Source organism: Myotis yumanensis, unplaced genomic scaffold (assembly GCF_028538775.1).
Source record: "Myotis yumanensis isolate MYYU_CA2020_CCGP unplaced genomic scaffold, mMyoYum1.0.hap1 SCAF_2, whole genome shotgun sequence".
In the NCBI taxonomy this organism is placed as follows: Eukaryota; Metazoa; Chordata; class Mammalia; order Chiroptera; family Vespertilionidae; genus Myotis; species Myotis yumanensis.
In genome coordinates this window covers 64,020,868-64,043,936 of record NW_027223753.1, presented here as the reverse complement: position 1 = coordinate 64,043,936, position 23,069 = coordinate 64,020,868, and the positions used below count along the sequence as shown (strand labels likewise).

At 36.9% G+C, this 23,069-nt stretch overlaps 1 protein-coding gene across 1 annotated transcript in view; it reads left to right on the top strand.

Annotated features, from left to right (window-relative positions):
- ZNHIT6 (zinc finger HIT-type containing 6) overlaps positions 1-23,069 on the top strand; it is a 56,794-nt gene that overhangs the window by 10,688 nt on the left and 23,037 nt on the right. Inside the window, exons 6-7 of the mRNA XM_070405504.1 lie at positions 21,289-21,357; positions 22,478-22,558. Of these exons, the coding sequence (XP_070261605.1) occupies positions 21,289-21,357; positions 22,478-22,558 (150 nt within the window). The remainder of the gene's footprint in view (positions 1-21,288; positions 21,358-22,477; positions 22,559-23,069) is intronic.

The window sequence follows — 23,069 nt, the reverse complement described above, 5'->3', positions numbered from 1 at the left end:
AGAGCCAGTGATGAGAAAGAAAAAGACTTGGGAAACTTTTACTCTGCAGTGAATGTGAATACAGGTAATACAACAGAGATTAGTTTGCTGCTTTCTGAAAGTGCTAGATCAAAAAGGCCCCAATAGTACAGAGTACTGTAAGGATTTCAGGATATTGTTAAGTAGCCCACTAAATTATTGGGTAATACCTTTCAAAAGTCAAGATTCTGGATTTAGAGTAAAAACAACAACAACAAAAAACTGAGTCCCTTCTTCATTCTCTTAGTATGTGTAAGAACTTGTACAAATTACTTCCTTTTTCTAGGCCTCATCTGTAAGATGTGGGGGTTGTACTGAGTAAAATCTAAGATTCCTTCCAATTTTACTACTCCATAAATTTAAAAGACAGACCATCAGATTATTATTTAAACCTTCTACCTTTTCAACATGTTTTATTTTTTTTTGTATGTTTCAAGTCATAAATATTTGTAAAGGTGGTTTTCCTTTTTCCTGGTTGGCTTCCAGAAGTAAAGTAATGCCTTCTATTTATTAAATGTGAGATGATTCCTTTGTACATTTTGAAACTAAAATGTCTGGAAATTGACATAATTTGTTTGAAATTTAAGGTGACTGGTTTGTGCATTCACAAAAATAAAGGCGCACACTTTTATTTTTCTCCAGCTAGTCTTTTTCCTTTTGTAAATATAGTATAGACTGCTTTTCTTGTTAATGCAAATCTGCCTCATTATTTTTAAGTTGTCTGTTCCAACTATGACTACTATGTAATAATTTAATTATTCCCATATTCATGCACATTTAGCTTATTTCTAGTTTGTAATTGTTACAAATAATGTTGTAATAAATATCATTGAATAGATTATTTTGGGTGCTTATGTGACTTTTTCTGTAGGATTAGTTCCTAGAAAGCAGAATTACTAGGTCAGAGACTACATGGGTTTAAACTTTTTAGAGAAACTCCAAGTTGTTTTCCCTAAAAATGTACCACTTTGTACCTTCATCAAAAATAGTATCAGAGTACATATCTTAGTTGTATTGTACTTTAATTGAATATTTAAACTTTTTTTGTCTATCTGATCATTAGAGAGGCTGATCTCTTAAATTTTTATTTCTTTTCAGATGTGCCTATTTATATCTCTTCTTGCTCTGTTACATACATTTGAACATTTTCATCAGTCTGTTTATCCTTTAATTTTGCCTTCCGTTTTTGATACATGTTAAATAATTGTAAAAAAAAAAAAAGTCTGTAAAACACAGAGATAGTAAAATTGGAGTGGTTAAGAGCACAAACTAGACCAGTCTGCCTGAGTTCACATTTCTCTCATCAGCCTTTCCTAGCTATGTGGCCTTAAGTTAATGCACCTGGTTGCCTTGTGCCTCAATTTCCTCATCTATAAAGTGGGGCTAGCAGTAAGTTAGGGTTAAACCGGTTTTTATTTCCGTTGGTAGTACTATATGAGAATATCTGTGTAAATATCTTACTAGTACTGAGTTACTGAGTTGTCTCTTTTTAAAAACACTTTTACCACCCTGGCCAGTTTGGCTCAGTGGTTGAAGCGTTGGATCCCAGGCCTGGTTGGGATGTGTGTGGGAGGCAACCAATGTTTCTCTCTCTCTCTCTCTCCCCCCTTCCTTCTTCCTCCCTCCCTTCCACACTCTCTCTCTTAAAAATCAATGGGAAAAATATCCTCAAGTGAGTATTAAAAACGAAATTTTTTTTTATCCATTTTAAAGGTTAAAGTAATATTTTGTTTTAATTTTCATTTAATTGCTACTGAGATATGGAATATTTGTTCACAAGTTTCAGAGTGATATCTTAAAATTTAATTGTAACAGACTTTAATGCAGCCTGCTAAGTGAAGATGATCTATCATTTGTAAAATCATTTTGGGAGTCAGTTCAGTGGGGGAAAAAAATTTTAATCTATGTGACCGAATTTTTCCATTTGTTCATTGTTAAATGACCTGTTATATTTTTAAATGAAAATGGTTTTTCTACTAACTGAATTTTAAAATGTCTGACTTCAGATGTTGGATGAATAATAAAGTATTAACAGGAATTCCCAGCTTAAAGAATATTTACTACTCATTAATCATCTTGGTAATCTCTTTAATCTCAATATTTTGTTCATTCTTGTTCAGCATTTTCATCAGTGATACAAATCTTGGCACTGTTGATGTTTTGAGCCAGAGAATTCTTTATTGTGAAGGGCTGTCTTCTGCATTTTGGGATGTTTAGCAGTATCCCTGGCCTCTACCCTGATGTTAGTAGCAAAAACCCACAAACATATACACACACACACACACACACACACACACACACACGCGCCCTTTGTTGTGACAACAAAAAACATCTCCAAACATTGCCAGGTGTCCCCTGAGGTGGGGGCACAGAAGAGGGGCAAAAGCACCCTTATTTGAGAAGCACTGATTTAGATGAATACAGAAGACATACTTACTGAACTTAAAGCATGGCAAAATCAGGATTATAGAAAATTTTGATTGCTAAAAGATGGTATATAAGTAACAAGATAAATAATGAAAGTCCTGTACTTTAAGGGTAGAGGGAAAAAACCCCACTTAGAAGTACCTTCTTTGGGATACCTGTGTTTTCTCAGCTATACTTATGAAAATGACCAAGGTTATAGATGATGATAATGTTATTTGTTGGAAGGAGTGAAGCAGCAAATACTAAATTTTTAAAATAATTTTTTCACCTCTGTTCTCTCTTGTGTTTTGAAGAAACTCATTTTCAGTGTTTTCTTAAACTTTCAAAAGTGGTTAAGGCTTTGACTCAGATAAACCTGCATTTAAATAGTGCCTCTACTATTTGGCACAGTAGGTGATCTTGCGTAAGATCAAATTTACTGGGTTTTTGAGAGGATTGAATGAAATAATACTGTAGTACCTGCCACTTAGTAAATAATATACAGTGACAATTAAAGGTCTATATTTCCTTATCTGAAATCCTGGGGATATAGCTTACTGTATTACATCCTATGTAATAATAGACAAACATGGTAATTGACCATCCTTTGCTATGCCTCCCATTGGCTAATCAGCATGATATGCAAATTAACCGCCAACAAAGATGGTGGCTAATTTGCATACTGCAGGCAGGGTGGGACGGCGCCATCCTGCCTGCCCCGCTGCCATCCAGGCCTGCTATTTGCCACCCGGGGCAGTGGGGCGGGACAGCGCTATCCCACCTGCCCTGCCACCATCCGGGCCTGCTATCTGCGACCCGGGGCGGCAGGCGTCCTGTGTGCGACCTGGCTGGGGTGGCCGGGCGGGGCAGCGAAGGCTTGAAGGCGGCTCCAGCCAGAGCAAAGGCCTGGGTCTTGGGTGCCGGAGGAAAACTGCTGCCGGCAGCCAGGGGAAGGGAAAGCCTATTGCACGAATCTTTTCATGCAACAGGCCTCTAGTTTGCTATGTAATATTCACTCCTAGGAGATTTACAGCAGCATTGCATAATCAGTACTATTTCTGCAGTGAAACCTGCAACTGTTCATAGTATAGTGGGTAAATAATAACTAAATGGACTCAGCCAGGTTTTACTACACAAGTAGTTAAGAAAAAACTTTGAGCTTGGCTAGTGTGGTTCAGCGGTTGAGCGTCAACCCGGGAACCAGGAGGTCACCAGTTCGATTCTTGGTCAGGGCACATGCCCAGATTACGGGCTTGATCCCAGTGGGGCATGCAGGAGGCAACCGATCAATGATGTTCCTCTCTCATTGATGTTTTTATCTTCCTATTCCTCTCCCTTCCTCTCTCTGTAAAAATCAATTTAAAAAATATTTTTAAAAGGAAGAAAAGGAAGGGAGGGAGGGAGGAAAAGAAAGAAAAGGAAAGGAAGGGAAGAGGAAGGGAAAAGGAGGGGAAAGGAAACTTTCGAGTTTCTGAGATTTGGGATTGTAGAATTGTTGATATCAGATTTAGTACTGCTCTAAGATTATTATTATTATTATTATTCCCTAGGTATTAACTTGGTCCTTAGTTTGTTTCAGCAGCTTGAACTATAATATACTCAAAAACTCATATTTAACTTCTTTAAAAATCAAATATTCAAATAGTAACTTTTGAACAATGTGGGTGAAGATTTCTTTGGGTAGCTTTCTATAAAGTCTGAAATTATTTCAAAAGAAAAATGGTTTTAAAAATATTTAAATACCCCTATATTAAGTGTGACTAATTACCTCTGTAGAACTATCAACAAATTATGTAGCAGCAAACACAATAGGTACCTTAGAAACATAGGTTCATTCTCACTTGGGTGTTTATGACCAGTATCACTCTGAATTTCCTAAAGTCACATAAAAAATTATGTGACGTGAATTTTTTTTAAGAATAGAAACTGTAATTTTCATTTTGTAGTCAAAGTGGGATGTAATACTAATCAGTCTGTGAGGTAAAAAATGTAATAGCAATGAATTTTAGAAGACTGATGAATTTGTAGGAGCACCAGAATGGGTAACTTTCACAAACAACAAAAAGTTAAGCGATGTTTATGTTAAGAATAATTGAGCCTAGTTTGTGTAGCTCAGTGGGACGGTCGCCCATTTAATTCCTGGTCAGGGCACATGTCCGGGTTTCGGGCTCAATCTTTAGTAGGGGGAGTGCAGGAGGCAGCCAATGGATATTTCTATCTCTCTCTTCCTCTACCTGATATATAAAAAAAAAGAAAGAAGAATTGAGCCAAAGCAGGACTGACATTCTCTATTAAAAAGAGGAGCTTGATGCGGAAATGGTGTCCAATAGAAGGCTTCCCTGCTTATTTTGGAGCAGATCCCAAACTACTTCTATAAAATAGTGACTCTTTCAGAGATAATTCCTTATGTTCACTTTTACCCAACTCTAATCAAAACCTGTTGAAAGAAAGTTGAAGGATATTTATGAAGAAAACTGAAAGTCTACTGAATGACTTAAAATGTTTTAACAAATGGAAAAAACTATCTTGTTTTTGGGAGATTCAATATTTTAGAAATAACATTCATTTTTAAAATTAATGATCTTTAAATCTGATATGATCCTAATCAAAATACTAATGGGATTTTTGTTCTTGATTTCGGATTTTTTTTTTTTTTTTTTTGAGAAGGAAAGGGTTTATGATAAAATGACTGAAGTTCATTTTGAAGAATAAACATGGGAGAAGACCAAGAAAAAACAGAACAGTAAGGAGGATGGACTCATTAAAATTTATGAAATTTTAATAGTTTTGTGGTGTTGACAGAGGAATCTACAGTTATCTTAGATTGTAGAAAATAAACACAGACATTTGGTCCTCTATTACATAGTGAAGATAGCATTTCAAATTAATACAGATAATTACTTATTCCATAAATGAGTTTGAGACTGTTAGCTTGCCATTTGTTGGAAAAAGCTGGATCTTTTACTAGAACTTCCAGGTGGCTCAAAAACTTAAAACGAAATTTTTAAGATGGTGGAATATGTTCATAATCTTGAAGATATGAAACATCCCATCCAAAACTATAAAATAAAAACAAAATACTCAAAATTTACATATAATTTTTTAAAAATATATGGCAAAAACCATAATAAATTCAAAAGACTAACTGAACAAAAAAAGGAAATCTTTAACATATATGACAAAAAATTCTTATGTATTAATAAGAAAAAAGCTAGCAACTTAATAAAGAAAAGGGGCAAAGGAGCCCGGCCATTTGGCTCAGTGGTTGAGCATCAACCTATGAACCAGGAGGTCACAGTTCAAATCCTGGTTAGGGCACATGCCTGGGGTGAGGGCTCAATCCCCAGTGTGGGGCATACAGGAAGCAGCTGATCAATGATTCTCATCATTGATGTTTCTATCTCTATTTTCCTCTCCCTCTCTGAAATCAATAAAAATGTATTTCACCTTAGCTGGTTTGGCTCAGTGGATAGAGCATCAGACTGCAGACTGAAGGGTCCCAGATTCAATTCCAGTCAAGGGCACATGCCCGGGTTGCAGGCTCAGGAGGGAGCTGGTCAGTGATTCTCTCTCACCATTGATGTTTCTATCTTTCCCTCTCCCTTCCTCTCTGAATCAATAATCCTATATAATAAAAGCCTAATATGCTAAGTGTCTGGTTGTCCATTCAACCAATCAAAGTGTAATATGTTAATGATATGCTAAGGCCGCTCAACCACTTGCTATGATGTGCACTGACCACCAGGGGGCAGACAGTCAACCAGTCACTATGATGTGCACCAACCACCAGGGGGCAGACGCTCCAACCGGTAGGTTAGCTTGCTGCTGGGGTCCGTCCTATTGGGACTGAGCAAGATGGGCTGGACATGCCCTGGAGCCCTCCCGCAGTCCCTCCCCAGCTGGCCAACCTCCCATGCCCCTCCCTGGCCCCAATCATGCACTGGTGGGGTCCTTTGGCCTGGCCTGCACCCTCTCACAATCTGGGGTCCATCGGGGGATGTTGGAGAGCCGGTTTCAGCCTGATCCCACAGGCATAAAAGGCTAATATGCAAATTGACCTAACGGCAGAACGACCGGTTGCTGTGATGCGCACTAACCACCAGAGGGCAGATGCTCAACGCAGGAGCTGCCCCCTGGTGGTCAGTGCACTCCACAGTGAGCGCAGTGGCGGGAACCTCTCCCATCTCCGCAGCAGTGCTAAGGATATATATGTGTATGTATGTGTGTATGTATGTATGTATGTATGTATATGTATGTATTTTAAAAAATAAAAGAAAATGGGCAAAGGATAAGAATAAATGCATACATACACATACACACACATATATATGTGGCTATAAACATCCTATATAATAAAAGCCTAATATGCTAAGTGTCTGACTGTTTGACTGTTTGACCAGTCACTATGACGCACACTGATCACCAGGGGCCAGATGCTCCGACTGGTAGGTTAGCTTGCTTCTGAGGTCTGGCCCATCGGGACTAGGTGAAACAGGCCAGGCATGTCCTGGAGCCCTCCCACGGTCCCTCTCCAGCCCCGATCATCCATTGGTGGGGTCCCTTGGCCTGGCCTGTGCCCTCTCGCAATCCAGGACCCCTCAGGGGATGTCAGAGAGCCGGTTTCGGCCTGATCCCCACAGGCCAGGCTGAGGGACCCCACCTGTACATGAATCTGTGCGCTGGGCCTCTACTATATTAATAATATATAATGAAGGTTTGTGTTAGCCAGGCTTTTTCCTCTTCCACTCTCTTTGAGAGTATAAATTACTAGTCAATAGTAAAAAAGGTAATTTGGTAACATTTGTCAAAATGTTATATATGCCTACTCAAGGAATTTAGCCCACAAATATATTAGTGTAGTTCATAGAGATATATGTACACACATATCTGTCACAGCATTATTTTTAATAGTGTAAAAATTCAAGTATCAATTAATATGGGACTGAGTTCAATTACTAAGGGTAACTCCATGCATTGGAATTCTGTGTAACCATTAAATAAAAACAGAGTTGGATGTAGAAGTACTGTCATGGACTGACATCCATGGTATATTCAGTGGAAAAAAATATGCTGTAGTTTAAACAATTGTCTGAAAGATAGGAAGCTCACTTTTTTTATTGATGTAAAATTCACATGCAATGAAATGTACAAATCATAAGTGTACATTAGTTGGGTTTTGACAAATGCATATACTCTATCAATATAGGAATATCACCCCAGAAAGGTGTTTTATTTGTTTGCTTTTAAGATCTTTGTCTTTCAAGTTTTGCAGTTTCACTATGATGTGTGTCTTCATATGATTTCTTTTTTATTTATCTTCCTTGGGATTTGTATGGCAGTTCTGGAAAATTCTAATGAATTATCTTAATCTCTATTTCTTTGCCTTTGCTACATTCTGGGTAATTTATTCAGCTATATTATCCAAGTTATATTCTCTCCTCAGTTGTGTCTAATTAATCTAATCTTTAGCCCATGTTGTTTTGTTTGTTTCAGTTATGTTTTTTACTAGAGGCCCGGTGCACGAAATTCGTGCATGGTTAGGGTCTGTAGGCCTGGCCAGCGATCAGGGCTGATCTGTGGGGCGACCTGCAGGGTGATTGGGGGACCCATGCTGGCACCTACCTTGGCTGGCCTGACACCAGCCCCGCCCCCCACCGCCAGTCACCTCCCTCTGTGGGGCGATTGGTGAGCTGATGGGGGGGGGGGGGCGCGCTAACACCCACCTTGGCTTGCCTGGGGCCTGCAGGCTGGAGGAAGCTCCTGCGTTGAGCATCTGCTCCCTGGTGGTCAGTGCGTGTCGTAGTGACCATTCGTTCGACTGTTGATTTGCATATTAGGTTTTTATTATACAGGATTTCTAGAAGTTCTGTTTCTTTCCCAAATCTATTTGGTCTTTTAGACAGAATCGTATTCTTTTCTCTTGTTTTAAGCTTCCCTTGGTTCACTAATTTAGGACACTTATTATCTTTGTAAGTTAATTCTAGTATCTGAAGTGCTTGGAAAGTTGTTACTACTTACCTGCTGTTTCTGTAGATTCTTGATTATGATAACTTGTTTCATTGTTTTTTTTTCCTTCTAAAATGTCATTATGAACTCAAGTTTATATAAAAGTTAATATGCATTTGCTTATGTCAGATACTCTGTGGCACCAATGTAGGACCTTCTTTAATTTCTGATTCTGAAGTTTCTCAGGCTGTACTACTAGTAATAATCTGAACCTCAAACCCATTTGAGGAAGCTATAGTTAGGCATTCTCAATTGAAACTGTTCTCCCCACCCCATCTGTCTTATTCTCTCCCTAGAGTCCAAGCTGAAGTGGACAAGTTTCCTTGTTGTCTCCCTTTGCTAGTGGGCAGTGTTTTTCTGGTTCACCCTTTCACTGATTTAATGCGGTGATCTCAGTTTGAGGTATCCAGTTTATGTGGCCCAGGATCTTGCCTCATGTTACCCAGTTGCAGTTGAAACACAAGCTCTTTGGCTATCGAGATTGGCAAAGGCCTCCAGACCATGTGTACCTTAAGCATTCCACTATGGTTTTCAGTTCCTGCTTCCTTTTGGCCCTAAGATTTTTCTCATTTTATGATGAGCTCACTATGTTTGTTTTATTTGTCTCCAAGGTTTCTTACTATATGCTGTTGGGAGGGTTTTCAAATTATCTTCTCTACCATGCTGCCTTAATTGTTTAAAATAAGCACTGGCCCCAGTACAAAGAAGGTCATTAGTGGGAAAGAGGTGGATCCAGACGGCATGAATATTACTGTTCATCCTGCAAGTCTACTTGGAATCTGTCTGAAAGATACAATCATATATATGGAAAATGAAGATACATATGCATGTATCTTTATATGTATTTCATGTACATATATACATGTATCACCTCAGTACAACAATGTTTGTGATAGCAAAACAGCAGTATGAATCTAAATATTCATCAATAGTGGACTGCCTAAATAAATTGTAGTATACTGGAAAAAGAATGGAACAGCTCTAAATGTACTAATGTGGATTAACTGCCAGAAATATTAAGTGAAAAAAGATAGATGCAGAACCATGTTCATTGTATGCTACTATTGTGTGAAAATAAAGGTTTTTTTTTTACATATATGCTTGTATTATAAACTGGTAACAGTGATTATCTTAAGGGAAGGAAATTGAATAGAGATGGACAGGGATGAGAATTATGTACCCTTTTGTATCTTTTTGAATGTTTAGACCAGGTGCATATAAAGGATATTTTAAGAATAAGTAAATGAATTTTAAAAAACAATAATTTAGCCTGGCCGCTGTGGGTCAGTGGTGGAGTGTTGACCTATGAACCAGGAGGTCATGGTTTGATTCCCGGTCAGGCACATGCCCAGGTTGTAGGCTCAATTCCAAGTAGGGGGCATGCAGTGATTCTCTATAATCATTGATGTTTCTCTCTCTCCCTCTCTCTTTGTCTCTGAAATCAATAAAAATATATTAAAAAATAAATTGAATAAAATAATAAAGAAACAGTGATAACTGTGGGCAGGACCATTATACATTTAACTTGTAAATGTAGTCTTTGAAAAGTACTCTGATATTACATGAAATTCCATATGTTACCCATGCTGTCCCTCTCTTAGTTGGTTTTTAGTGTTTTGCTACAGGAAGCCATGGCTATCAAACCTGGAAACTGATTGTGCTTGGATAACATGTCTCATTTGGTTACAAAGTTCCTACTTTTATTTCCCTGGCTTCTTGGGTCTGAAGAGTTAGCCGTGAGGTGGAGAATGTACTTCAACTTGTCAATTGGAAAAAAGAATTGGACTGAGACCCTTCCCCAGTAATATCTTTAGCATAACTCCCGGTTTGGACTCTTTATGTGTGTGGGCTAACCACCCATTCCCCAGAAATGGACCCAACTTTTGACCTTCTTCTCAAATCTCTACTTATCTCCAACTGACCTCAATGCTCAGTTCTAAGAGTCCAATCCTTACCAATCATTAGCACTGTCAGGTTAGAACTGAGTTTTTAGCTTCCTTTTGGCCCAGGGATCTTTAGCTCTCTGTGTATGGGTCTCTCTTAGATTAAGATAGTAGAAATGTGCCCATTATTAAACAAACATGGGAATTAATATTTGAGCTCCAGTCCTGTTTTAGAAGCTAACCACTAGATGTCTCTCTTGTAAAGAAATAACCTAATATGGATTTAAAAAATTAGTTTTTGTTCTTTGGATAAAATTACAACATTCTAGTTATATTGAGTTTATATACCCAATCTACCTCTGCAAGAGGCAGTAGGACTTTTTTTCCTGAACAATTGTTTGGTAATACATAGTACTTTTTTTTTTTTGCATGGTGTCTTATATAGTTTTGTACTTTTCTGCAAACTGACTTTAGAAAAGAGAGAGCAACAGAAAATGAAATGATGGGTTTAGAAGTTGTGGTCATGAGGGGGAACAGTAGATTTTGCAATGATCTTTGGAGGATTACATAATAGGTGCTTAGTACAAACTTGGTAACTGATTGAAATGTTTAGCTCTTCTGTTTCTCTGCCATAACAGCTTTGATAGAACTTGATGGAATAATTTCAGAGCGTCAGCAGAGACTTAGAAAACAGTGTGAAAGAATAGAAACCTAATGATTCCCCAATCATGCATTTCCTTACTGAGGCCATGTAGACATAGGAAGTTCCTATGATGTAGTTTCATGGAGAATGTACCTTTCCACAACAGCAGTTAACCAGCATTCATGGAAATGGAAAAACCAAACTCTCTGGATCATCTTGGGGTTCCCAAACTGGTTCTCCTAGGGGAGTCCTTCCCTAGTCAACCAAGCCTGCTCCTTCCTGATGTGCCTCTGGAAATGTGTTCCTTTCGTTTCCTTCACTGCAGCATTTATCTGCTGTATTCTCCAGCTTGTCTCTCCCTGGACTGTTGGGGAATTCTAAGTACTCTCCTACCTTCAGCGACTCTTCACCGCAGTCACTCTTATATACACTGCTGCCAGGTGGGATGATGGTCACTTGCTCAGAACCCTTTAATGCTTCTGTGCCCACAGGAGTCATTAGCACACAGATACCTCAGTGACCATACCTCAGAATTGCCAGTAGGTGAAATTTGTCATCTCATTTCCTGGCCTTGGGTTACCTGGCTCTCAGGTGTTGTACCCCAAATTAACTACCCTTTCTTATCCCTGACCCCACTTGAAATTTCTAACATTCAGGAAGTTGGAAATATAATGTTTCAAGTATTTCTCATTAAGCAAAATAACATAACTCATCCTTGGTGTGTTTGCTTTTTAAAAGAGGAATGGTAATATAGTTAATTATTGAATGTTCATTTTGTATTAAACGTGACAAAATGTAATCTTTATGTATAAGGGAGTGTTCTTGGAAAGTTACTTCTCTGTACCTGTTGCCTTTTTTGTAAGATGGGGACAATAATATTGCCAGTTTTCAATCTACAATGCCTGTCATAATTTCAACATGCAGATAACCTGTACTGACCATTAGAATTCCTTAATTCATTGAGACAAGGGTAGAGCTTAGGCACCCTTATTTTTAAAAAGTACTGGATGAGGATATGCATTTGTGAGGACAGAGGCTACATGGGAAATCTCTGTATCTTCCTTTTGATTTTGCTGTGACTCTAAAAGTGGTCTAAAAAATTGTCTTTTTTTTTTTTTAAAGTAGCAGATGGATTTGCTGTTTACCTCTACCTGAAAACCACTTATGTGCCAGTAACTCACTGTCCTTTTTCTCAAGTAGGTCAGTCAGTGAAAGACAAGTCAAGTCAGCAAACACACATCGTGTAGCCACTGCTCTGACATAGTAAATCCTCTGAGGGGTACTCCTGGAGTGCTATGGGAGCATAAAGGAGGCTCACTGCCCCGCCTCAGAGAAGTGTTATTCATCGAGAGCTGGGGACTGGAAAGACCCCCAAGAGAAAATAGAATTCAAGCAGATATTTGAAAGACAGGAGGAGCTTTTGAGTCAAGATTTTTATCCAGACAGAAAGGAAGGATGATCTTGTGAAAATAACAGATGTAAAAGATAGAGTAGAAAATGTAAGTAGTTTGGTGCGTCTAGAACAGCCATGGGCAAACTATGGCCCGCAGGCCGGATCCGGCCCATTTGAAATGAATAAAACTAAAAAAAAAAAAAAAAAAAAGACCGTACCCTTTTATGTAATGATATTTACTTTGAATTTATATTAGTTCACACAAACACTCCATTCATGCTTTTGTTCCGGCCCTCCGGTCCAGTTTAAGAACCCATTGTGGCCCTCGAGTCAAAAAGTTTGCCCACCCCTGGTCTAGAAACTTGAGTGGGAGTTGGTAAGTGGTAGGGAATGGGGCTGGGCCTTTCGGGACCTTATATGCCATGCCAGAGAGTTTAGCTACAGCCATACTCTGATTAGAAAAGTTTCCTGTTCCTATGAGGATCCATAATAAATATGGATTTTCATAGTCCCCACCTGATTTCCTAATGGATTCAACTAAATGTACCCAGGCTGCTCACTATTCTTAATCCTAGAATGTCTTCCCCTTCCCTATTTCATAGCCATCTGTGAAAGTAGCTCATCTTCTCCATTATTTCTCCTTTGCCTGAATTCCTATAATACATATTTTCTCCACAGTTAATATGAAACAGATGCCAGCATTTAGTGCTGGTATTCAGATTTTGGTATGCATATATCTGCTCTCCTTTCTGCATTCTAGTGTTTCTTAGTAGGGGCTCTACTGGCATTTTCAACAGGACAATTTTTTGTTGTATGGGACTTTCCCATGCAGTACAGGAAGGTTAGCATTTCTGGTCCCTGCCCACTGAATGTCTAAAGTACTCCCCAGTGTTGGAACAGTCAAAACTATCCAGCCATTTCCAAATGCCCCCACAAGTGGTTGGTACCACTTCCAGTTGAGAATTGCTTTGCTTTGTTAAGTGCTCAAGTATTTATTAGTTATTTGAAGCAAAATGTTCTTTTTCATTTTGATCTTCCCCTACTACATCCATTTTCTTAATATACAGTCTACTAAAGCCAATACCACATACTTAATCTGTTTCCTATTATTATTATCTAGTGGTGAAACTAATTTTTTAAAAAGCAAAATGTAATATATAACTAGAACTTTTCAAAGTATTTTTATAATAATGTGAGACGTAAAATTTTGGTTTTCATTCTCCTCAATTCCAGTAATTTTAATCCATGCTAAGTAACTACACAGATCATGTGTATTCAGTCTTCCAAAAACACTTATTATGGTACCAGCTCTAATAAAATAGATGGATTATTTTATGAGGAATAGTTTTTTTATTTTTAAAACTTTAAATTTTGATCTTGAAATACATTTAAAAAGATAAAAATGCCTCTGAGTAAAGGATTACATAGATCATTTTGTATGTTTTTTTTCTTGAAGATTTTAAAATTTGGTAGATTTTCTTTCTGCTTTAAATTAAAATATGCTGTGGTTAAGTGTTAGAGTGTTGGCCCCTGCATCGAAGGGTCTTGGGTTCAATTCCTGGTCAAGGGCATGTACCTGGTTTGCAGATTTGATCCTGGGCCCCACGGCGGGGAGGGGGCGGTGGTGCGGGAGGCAACCAATCATTGTGACTCTCTCTTCCCCTTTTTCCCTCCCTCCCACTCTCTCATTCATACATATGATTTTACAGCCAATACACATTTTTTCCTGAAATTCCTTCATGTGTTATTTGCTGCTTCCAAGTTTTATAATAGTTGGCAATTTACAGATTAGTCTATCTTCTTTTTCTGTTGCTTAGAAATGAAAGATGAAATCTAGAAAGAAGAACTATAATCCCTTGTATCAGTATGCTTTCTATGCATGAAATAAAATACCCAATTCAGACTGCTTTGAGCTATAAAAAGTGTGTATTATTGGCTCTCATAATTGAATGTCCAGAGGTAGGATGGACTTCAGGTTTAATAGATACTGCGGCTCAAGTATTTTATCAGGGACCGAGTTTATTGCTGATTCTCCATAGTCTCCTCTGTGGTGTCAACTGCATCCTCATGGTCATAGGATGCTCGCAGTAACAGTTTGGATTACAGTAAATATCCACGAGTTCTTTTTTCCCAGCATACTGAACAAGAAACCTAAAATTCATTATGATTGGATCACCTAGGCCATCTGCCCAATCCTGAGCCATTGTGTTCAGGAGAATAAAAGATAATGATTTTCTTAAGCCAACCAGTAAGTGGATCTCTGGAGATGGGGATGGGTCCATTTATCAAAGTATAGTGATGGGTTAGGAAGGAGGATGGTGGTATGGGATTGCTAGTATAACTATAACTCTTTAAGAGGATTTTAAAATATTAAGGCAAATTTTAAAAATAAAATATAATTGAAATACTTTTGAATTAACACAGAAAAATACATGGTTTGTTGTTGAATTTTCAATTCTGGTAATTTCATAATAGTAGAATAGATTATACTGCCACTTTTAAGCTGAATAATGACCTTGGAGGAGTGGCTTTCTTCTCTCTACCTTAATGTTTCTTATCTGTAAAATGGAAAAAAGGAAAAGAAAAAAAGGAGGGGGAGCATTTGTATAGAGTTAGAAGGATTAAATGAATTAATACATGTATTTAAAATAATGTCTGACATAAAAAGCACTTAATATACTATCGTTACTACTATTACTACTTGCTAGTGCTCTGGCAGAAGGATCTACTGATAGTTTTTATAATCTTTAATTATGGTATAATATTCTGGAGATCAGACATGTGGAAAGTCTGGCTTCAGCTTATTTACTTCATGGAGTCACTAGTATTTAAAAACCGGAAGTAGAAATTTCAGGCATATTTGAACAGACATAATATGTTAATGTGCTTTCTCAAAAGTAGTGGAAAATACTTCCCTTAATAACTACAAACAATGGCTGAAAAGTTAATGTCCTGAATGTACTATAGAAATACTTACTGTGAGAGTTAAGCAGGAGGAGGATGAATCTCTCTTTAAGCCTTCATTTCACCTTCCTTATAAATCTTTGTTGGTGGTGTATTAACAAGAGAATAAAATTCATACTGTTTAGTAGAACATTCAGGGCCCTTTATATTCTGATATTAATCCACATATCCAGTTTCATCTTTAGTCTCTAAACATTAAATTCATTGTAAGTAGACATTGGTTATGAACTCATGGCAGAATATTCTCAGTTAAAGACCAGTATTCTTCTTCTAAGCTTCATTAAGTCCCATAGTTAAAAGTTTGGGGCATATATTTATTCTTGTAAATACATGTATGAGGATATATTTTAAAATACAAATGCCATCATTTAACACATTTTTTCTATCCTAGTGCATATAATTTTTCCTCTCAGCATTATGTAGATCTACATGATTCATTTAATCAATTTTCTGATTATATACATTTAGATTATTTCTATTTTTTTCTTTCTGTTATAAGAAGTGGGGTACAATGGACATTTTACATATATGTTGTTACTTCTCCAAATATTTCCTTGGGATAAATTTATGGGAATGAAACTGTTGAGTCAAAAATATTTTTTCATTATAAATTTTTATTCATAGCTTTATAGAATTGAACCACCAGAAACTTGAACCAGTTTATACTCCTGTCAATAATACAGCATGTCCATTTACCACTCTTCCCTAACATTTCTAATTTTAACAACATCTTTGTAAATCTGGTAGATGAAAATATTTAATTTATTTTTGCATTACTTACTTCGGTTATAAATGAGCTTGAACATTTTATAGTATCAAGTGCCATTTAAAAGTATCTGATGACTTTAGTGATCTAGTATCATGAAGTCAGAAGAATAATTGAGTATATGGGTATAGAATTTCCCCCCAAATTTTTGTCTTCATCCACATATCACTTTCTTGAAACTATGGAATTGAATGATCCTTAACAGTTTCTAGTAAGCAAGAGTTGTTAAATAAGTGTCCTGTATTAACTCACCAAAACCAAGTACATATAAATAATATTTATTTTCCTCATATAATACATGTATCATCTAAGTGTTTCTCAACTTTTTTTTTTCATTATTGCCTCCCAAAGGGCCTTTTCAGATATTTACCATCTATTGCCCTGCATGGTATTTTGTTACCACAAATACACTGTGTATCTGTTAATATACAGTGGCCTTTTGGGAGGCCACAAACCATTATAATATCTAGGATTATTTTTACCCTCCCAAGAACCAGTTTGCTATCCCCATTGAGAATGCATGGTGTGTGTGTGTGTGTGTTTTGATATTTGAGGAGGAAGAGAAAAAGCTTGCTGTGCATGAATGGTTACTTCAGTTTCATGGGACTCAGTATTTCTGTTATTTTGTCAGGTTGTCCAGAAGGCAACATTAGGTTTAAGAATGGCCACCAGTAACTATCAAACTCTAAACATATGCCTTGGAGTACAGTATTATTTTTTAATTGATTGCGATTACATTAGTTAATAAAATCATATAGGTTTTAATTATATTACAATTAAACCTATATAATTTACAATTCTATAATGCATCATCGGTATTGTGTTCACCAACCCAAGTCATGTCTCTTTCCATCACTATTTATTCCCCTTTATCCAATCCTGCCTCCCTCACCCATTTCCCTGTTGTAATGACTATAATGTTGTCTATGAGGTTTGAGGTTTTTTTGTGGTGTTTTTTCCTTAATTCCTTCACTTTTTTCACCTCTCCCCTTCAGTATTTTTATTATTGAGAATATTGGTAAATATTGCAAGGACACAATGACATTATTATAGTGGCAGGCATTTTGCCAAATTTAGAAAAGAATAGTCCTAATGCATTAGGAGTAATAGTAAATGTTTAAACTTCTGTCTTGTGGTCCTCAAACAGTGATGATTTTGCCTCCCAGTGGACATTTGAAATATTTGGGAGCATTTTTATTTGTCACAGCTGGGAGAGTGGGTATTGACAGTGTCATCTCATGGGTAGAGACCTGGGTGGGATGCTGCTAAACATCGTGTCTACTGCCCACCTCCACAAGAAGAATTATCTGGACCAAAATGTCAACACTGCCGAGGTTAAAAAAAACCCTGTTCTATCCTAATGATTCTGCTTTTTGGAATCTGTCTTTAGAAAATAATCCAAAATATAGAAAACAATTTACATATGCCCAAAGATACTTACTGAAGCATTAACCTTAATTTTTTTTACAAAGTATTTTCTTTTAGAAGACATTATTCACAGTTTGGGATTTTGGTTATGTGTATTTTTTACATATCTATATTATAAAAACCCAGTGGCCCTAATGCTGTAACGACCAAAGATCAGCGTGGGTGAGCGGGGTCCACATGATTTCGCGTGCTGGGCTTCTAGTAGTATATAATAATGCACTATGGGAAACAAATTTTTAATTCTTTGAGACTTAGGAATAGATTTGATTGGCCATGTCAGATTACATCAATTTCAGGAACACTAAAGAATTGGAAACTAGTTTAGAGATAATTAACTTGCTCATTTTAGGAATTCCTATATAACACTCTTTAACCTCTCTTTGCCCATTCCTTTACTTAAATCATTTACTCTGAATTACTGCCCCCCCAAAACACACACATACACACACACACTGGATTCTGAATTACTGTTCTTAAATGCCTCCTATACTACTACTATAGGCTAAAAAAATTAATGTTTAGTTCTGTATATCAGTTGAGGTAAATGATAGCCTGATCCCTGGGGATATTCTTTTATTTTTTCTTTACTATGATTTAATATGAAAGAACAAGTGGTAAAAATTGGAAGTAGTCATAATGTCTATCAGTAGAGAATGAATAAATAGATTTGACATTCTTCACACAATGGGATACTTTACAAACAGTTAAAAATAATGAACTAATGTATATTTTTCATAAATAAACCTCTAAATCCATAATATAACTGAAAACAAGGCATGGGATATTTAGTGTATGAAATCATTAAAATAAGTGTTAATGTCACACAAAACATTATACTGTTTACAGATAGATATAGATATAATATAAAACCAAATATGGCAAGAATACACACCCAATCTCAAGATAGTTACCTCTGATGATAAGAAGGAAATTGAATTAAGGAACAGTACAAAGGATCATTAGCCCTATCAATAACCTCTTATTTCTTAAAAGAAGAAAATATGGCAAATTGGTTAAATTTGAGTATGAGTAAATTGAGTATTTTTTTATAATAGTCACTAGAGGCCTGGTACACGAAATTTATGCACGGGGAGGGAGGGAGGGTCCCTCAGCCCAGCCTACACTCTCTCCAATCTGGGACCCCTTGGACATCCCTCTCACAATCTGGGACCGCTGGCTCCTAACCACTCACCTGCCTGCCTGCCTGATCACCCCTAACCGCCTCTGCCTACCTACCTGATTGCCCCTAACCGCCTCTGCCTTGTCTGGTCTAATTAGCATATTACCCTTTTATTAGTATAGATAATTTAGCAATCTAAGGGTAATATGCTAATTAGATCGGACGTCCTTCCAGACAAAGCCACGGTGGCGGAGGCCAAGGCAGAGGCAGTTAGGGGTGACCAGGCCAGCAGCGGGGGGCAGTTAGGGACATCCAGGAGGACAGGCAGAGGCTGTTAGGGGATGGTCAGGCCTACAGGCAGAGGTAGTTAGGGGGCGATCAGGCCGGCAGGCAGAGGTGGTTAGGGTTGATCAGGCAGGCAGGCGAGTGGTTAGGAGCCAGTGGTCCCAGATTGCGAGAGGGATCCTGGATTGGAGAGGGTGCAGGCGGGGCTGAAGGAACCCCCTCTTCCCCCCCCCCCCCCCCCAACTAATTTTGTGCACCGGGCCTCTAATCTATATATTTATATATATAAAAGCTTAAGTGACCATTATGACCGGTCGCCATGATGCACACTGACCACCAGGGGGCAGACGTTCAATGCAGGAGCTGCCCCCTGGTGGTCAGTGCGCTCCCACAGCCAACCTCCCCACGGCCGGCCCCAATCAGGACTGGGCCAGACGGCTCCAATTGGCCCAATTGGCCCTGATCGCTGGCCAGGCTGAGGGACACCACCCATGCACAAATTCATGCACCGGGCCTCTAGTGTAGATATAATTACTCAGTAATGACTGACTTCCTTGTAACCACAAGTAGTTAACTGCAGCAAACAAAATTATTTCCAGGGGTTCTCTTGTTTTTGGAATGTTGAGTACTTTCTGAAGGTATTTAGGGTCTACTGAATGTTAAGAAAGGTAAATGGTTCTTGAAATTAAGCAAGCAATACTTGGGGTGATTATGATTTACAATTCCATAAGATGACAAGTTCATAATTTTTCCCCCTGTAACTTAACATGGAAAAAAAAATATGTTTAGAAAGAAACTCTTATGCATTAAGATTAAAATACCAGTTTATTTCTTATAATGAGAGAAATGTGGTAACTCTCACTGTCTTGATGGTGATATTGTACTATGCCAGTTTCACAGGTAACAAACATTGCAAGATATTTTCTTTGGGAAGAATTATTTATTTGAAACCAGTAACTGCTGTATCTGCGTTCAGAATTTATAGGTGTTTTTTTTTTCCCTCTGAGATATTAGACATCTGGCCTTTAAATTAGTAAAGGGTGCTGTACAACTTTGTTCTATCAAAACAATATTAAAATGATTGTTTCTTATAAATGGCACTATCAACATAAGCATAATCAAGCATATTTTTTTCTAGCTAGTGCCAAAATCTGTCCTTTTATTAAAGAAAATTTCCATAAACAGATCTGTGATAAATTACCCTAGTAGAAGGATTTTTACTTGATTTTATAGTCATTGTCTTTTAAAAAAGTTTGACTAATCAGGGGTGGGGAACTTACAGCCTGCGGGCTATTTAAGGCCTACAAAATCATTCGGTCTGGCCTTGGCAAAGCATTAGGGGTGAGTTAATTAAATGTTTAACCAATTATAGCAGGCTCATTTTTAAGTTGATAATTTTGTATGGCCTATGAATGATGTTATAAATATCCAAATGGCCCTTGGCAGAAAAAAGGTTCCCTACCCCTGACCTAAATCATATAAATTTTTGGAGATACTCTCCTGAATTGTATTAAATGAAAATTATTCTAGATTTGGGGGCCATGTGGCTAAGGCATAGATTTGTAGAAGATGCTGACCATTGCTTTGGCATGCTGCCGGCCATTAACTGGCAAGTGAGTTGTTAGAAATTTCTTCTAAGCAAGGGAAAAAATGTGTAAAACCATCATGTAATGAAGATATTTAAATTTCTCTGATGGATTAATGTTTTGAGCAGCGTTAAATATTTTTTTTAAAGGAATGGTGTCTAGTGTCACCAAATTTAGAGATGTTAAATAGAACATATGGTCATTTTTCTAAAATCAGACATTTATTTATTACTGTCTATCCTTTATCAAAGTTTAGACTTGAAAGCAAAGGGACTCTAGCCTAGAGTGCATTCTGCTTAGCAACCGACTTGTCTGCTGTTTTGCTACTGAATGCACATACTCATGGCTCATAAGTGTATCTGCGGCCAGCTGGTCTCAACCAGACAATACTTCATTCACCTAATTTCCAGACTAGTCAGGCAGAGACATCAGCTCATTGTATTTAGCCATGAGGAAATTTTATTTGTAAACTTTAAGTAGTAGCACACTGATCTCAAATGCCCCTGATTTATGAGAAATTGCCTTTTAATTTGGGAATGTGAAGTCTTTGGAATTCAGAACTGTTTCACTTCATTTTTTTTTCTCCTTAAAAACTCTTCCAAGTATATTGCTTGAAAAATATAGCCTCTAAGAATCCTAGAAAAGAGTAATAACTCTTAGTAGAAAATACATGTTAAAATCTAAGAATACTTTTAGAATTATTCTCTGAAAACAAAAATTTAGGAAGTTTGATTTGTGTTCATACTTTTATTGACTATCTTGAGCCTCATGTGATTATTTTCTCTCTTAGAAAACAACAGTTTTGTTGGCATGTGAAGCTCCAGTTTCCTCAGAGTCAAGCTGTGTACATAGAAAAAAGGTATAGTATCACCACTGTCTATTAAGAACTTGTTAACTTAAATGTGATGTCAATAAATGTGTGTTAGTGGTAGAGTGGATAACTAAGTTGTGGTGTATTGATACAATGAAATGCAAACATTAGCAGGGATTACTACTATAGTAATGTGTGTCTGCAGCAAATACATTATTTTAGAAATGTACATACATATATTCATAATTGGAATTAAGTTACATAAGTAGTTTTTGTCCTTTTTCCATATTGTGAACATTTTCAAGTATCATTTAAAAGTTTTAATGGTTGTGTACAATTTGATTCCTTGAGTTATGAAAACTTTAAAGTTGCTTTTTAATTAATATATTTAGCATATATCTAAATATAATGGATAGTGCCCCTTCTTGTCATTGTCATATAGATTTTAGTTGAAAAACTTTATGTGAAGGTGCATATCAAATGAGAGACAGTGAAAAGACTTAAATTTTTCAGATAGGGCTATTTAGCAAAACAGTATATAAGAATATGTGTAAATGATTGAGAAAAGTTACATATTTGCCATTTTACGCATTTTACATTTTAAATGTTGCCTTGCAACTTTTAGTTACTAGTTCAAAACATTGTCTTAGTTTTGTTTCTACAGCTTTATATTTAGAACAATACATATAGAAAAGTTGGGAAACCTAACATGCTTTGTTTCCAGAGAAAGCAGTATCCAATTTTTAACCTGGTCTTATGATTTATTATGAATAAACTTGAACGTGCACTGAAATTAGCATCATCTGAAACCTTTTTTCAGGTTTTTTATTTCTACAACTTTCAAATGTATTTCATCCTGACTTCTTCCTTTTCATCTTTGAGCATAGGTGCGTGTTAAAAGAGGCTTCATATTTTTGTGATTAATTTATAAGGATCCTCTCAAAATAATGTTTTTTAAGACTTTGTTATGTGTGTCCAAGAAATCTTTTAAAGCTATTTTTCTAAGTAATTTATGCTTAACAAGCCATTATATTTTGCCAAGAGTAAAATAAAAGGTCTGTGTTTAATTACTTAAACAAAAACACTATAAGATTTAGTAATTCTAAGTTAACACCTTTATTAGAAAATTATAAATAATAAGTTTGTTTTTGTTTTCTTTGTTGCAAAGAGTACCCGACGATAAAACTATTAATGAAATCTTAGCAACTTACATTGACCCAGAAAAGTCTGATCCTGTAATTCGTCAAAGGTATGTTTTTAAAATATTTTCACTTTCTGAATTATTTAAAATGTTGAGATATTTGTTATGTGCATATTTAATATGGGAAGTCACGACTTTATTAGAATGTGATATGTCAGTGCCATTTACTTTCTGCTCCATTTCCTTGGTTTTTACTCAAGGATTTGTCAGTCAGAGATGCTGCTTTTGGATATTTATAACAGTAGTCCGTACTTACTCTGTACTGTGTCCCAGACTCTTTGAAGCAGATAATGATAAATGTATTAATTCATTTAATCCTCACAATAACCAATAAGGTAGATTACTGGTATTATAGCCATTTCACAGAAGGGAAAATTGAGCCATAAAGAGGTTAAGTGACTTCATGTAGCTAATCAGGGAAACTGGGATTCAAACCCAGGCAGTCTGGAGTCAGTGTCTACACTCTTAACCCTTAAACCAAAATGCCTTTCAGGTTGAACCCAAAAATGAAAATTAGGAGTTTCCAAGTAACTATTACAGGCAGGAAATCCTGTTTCAG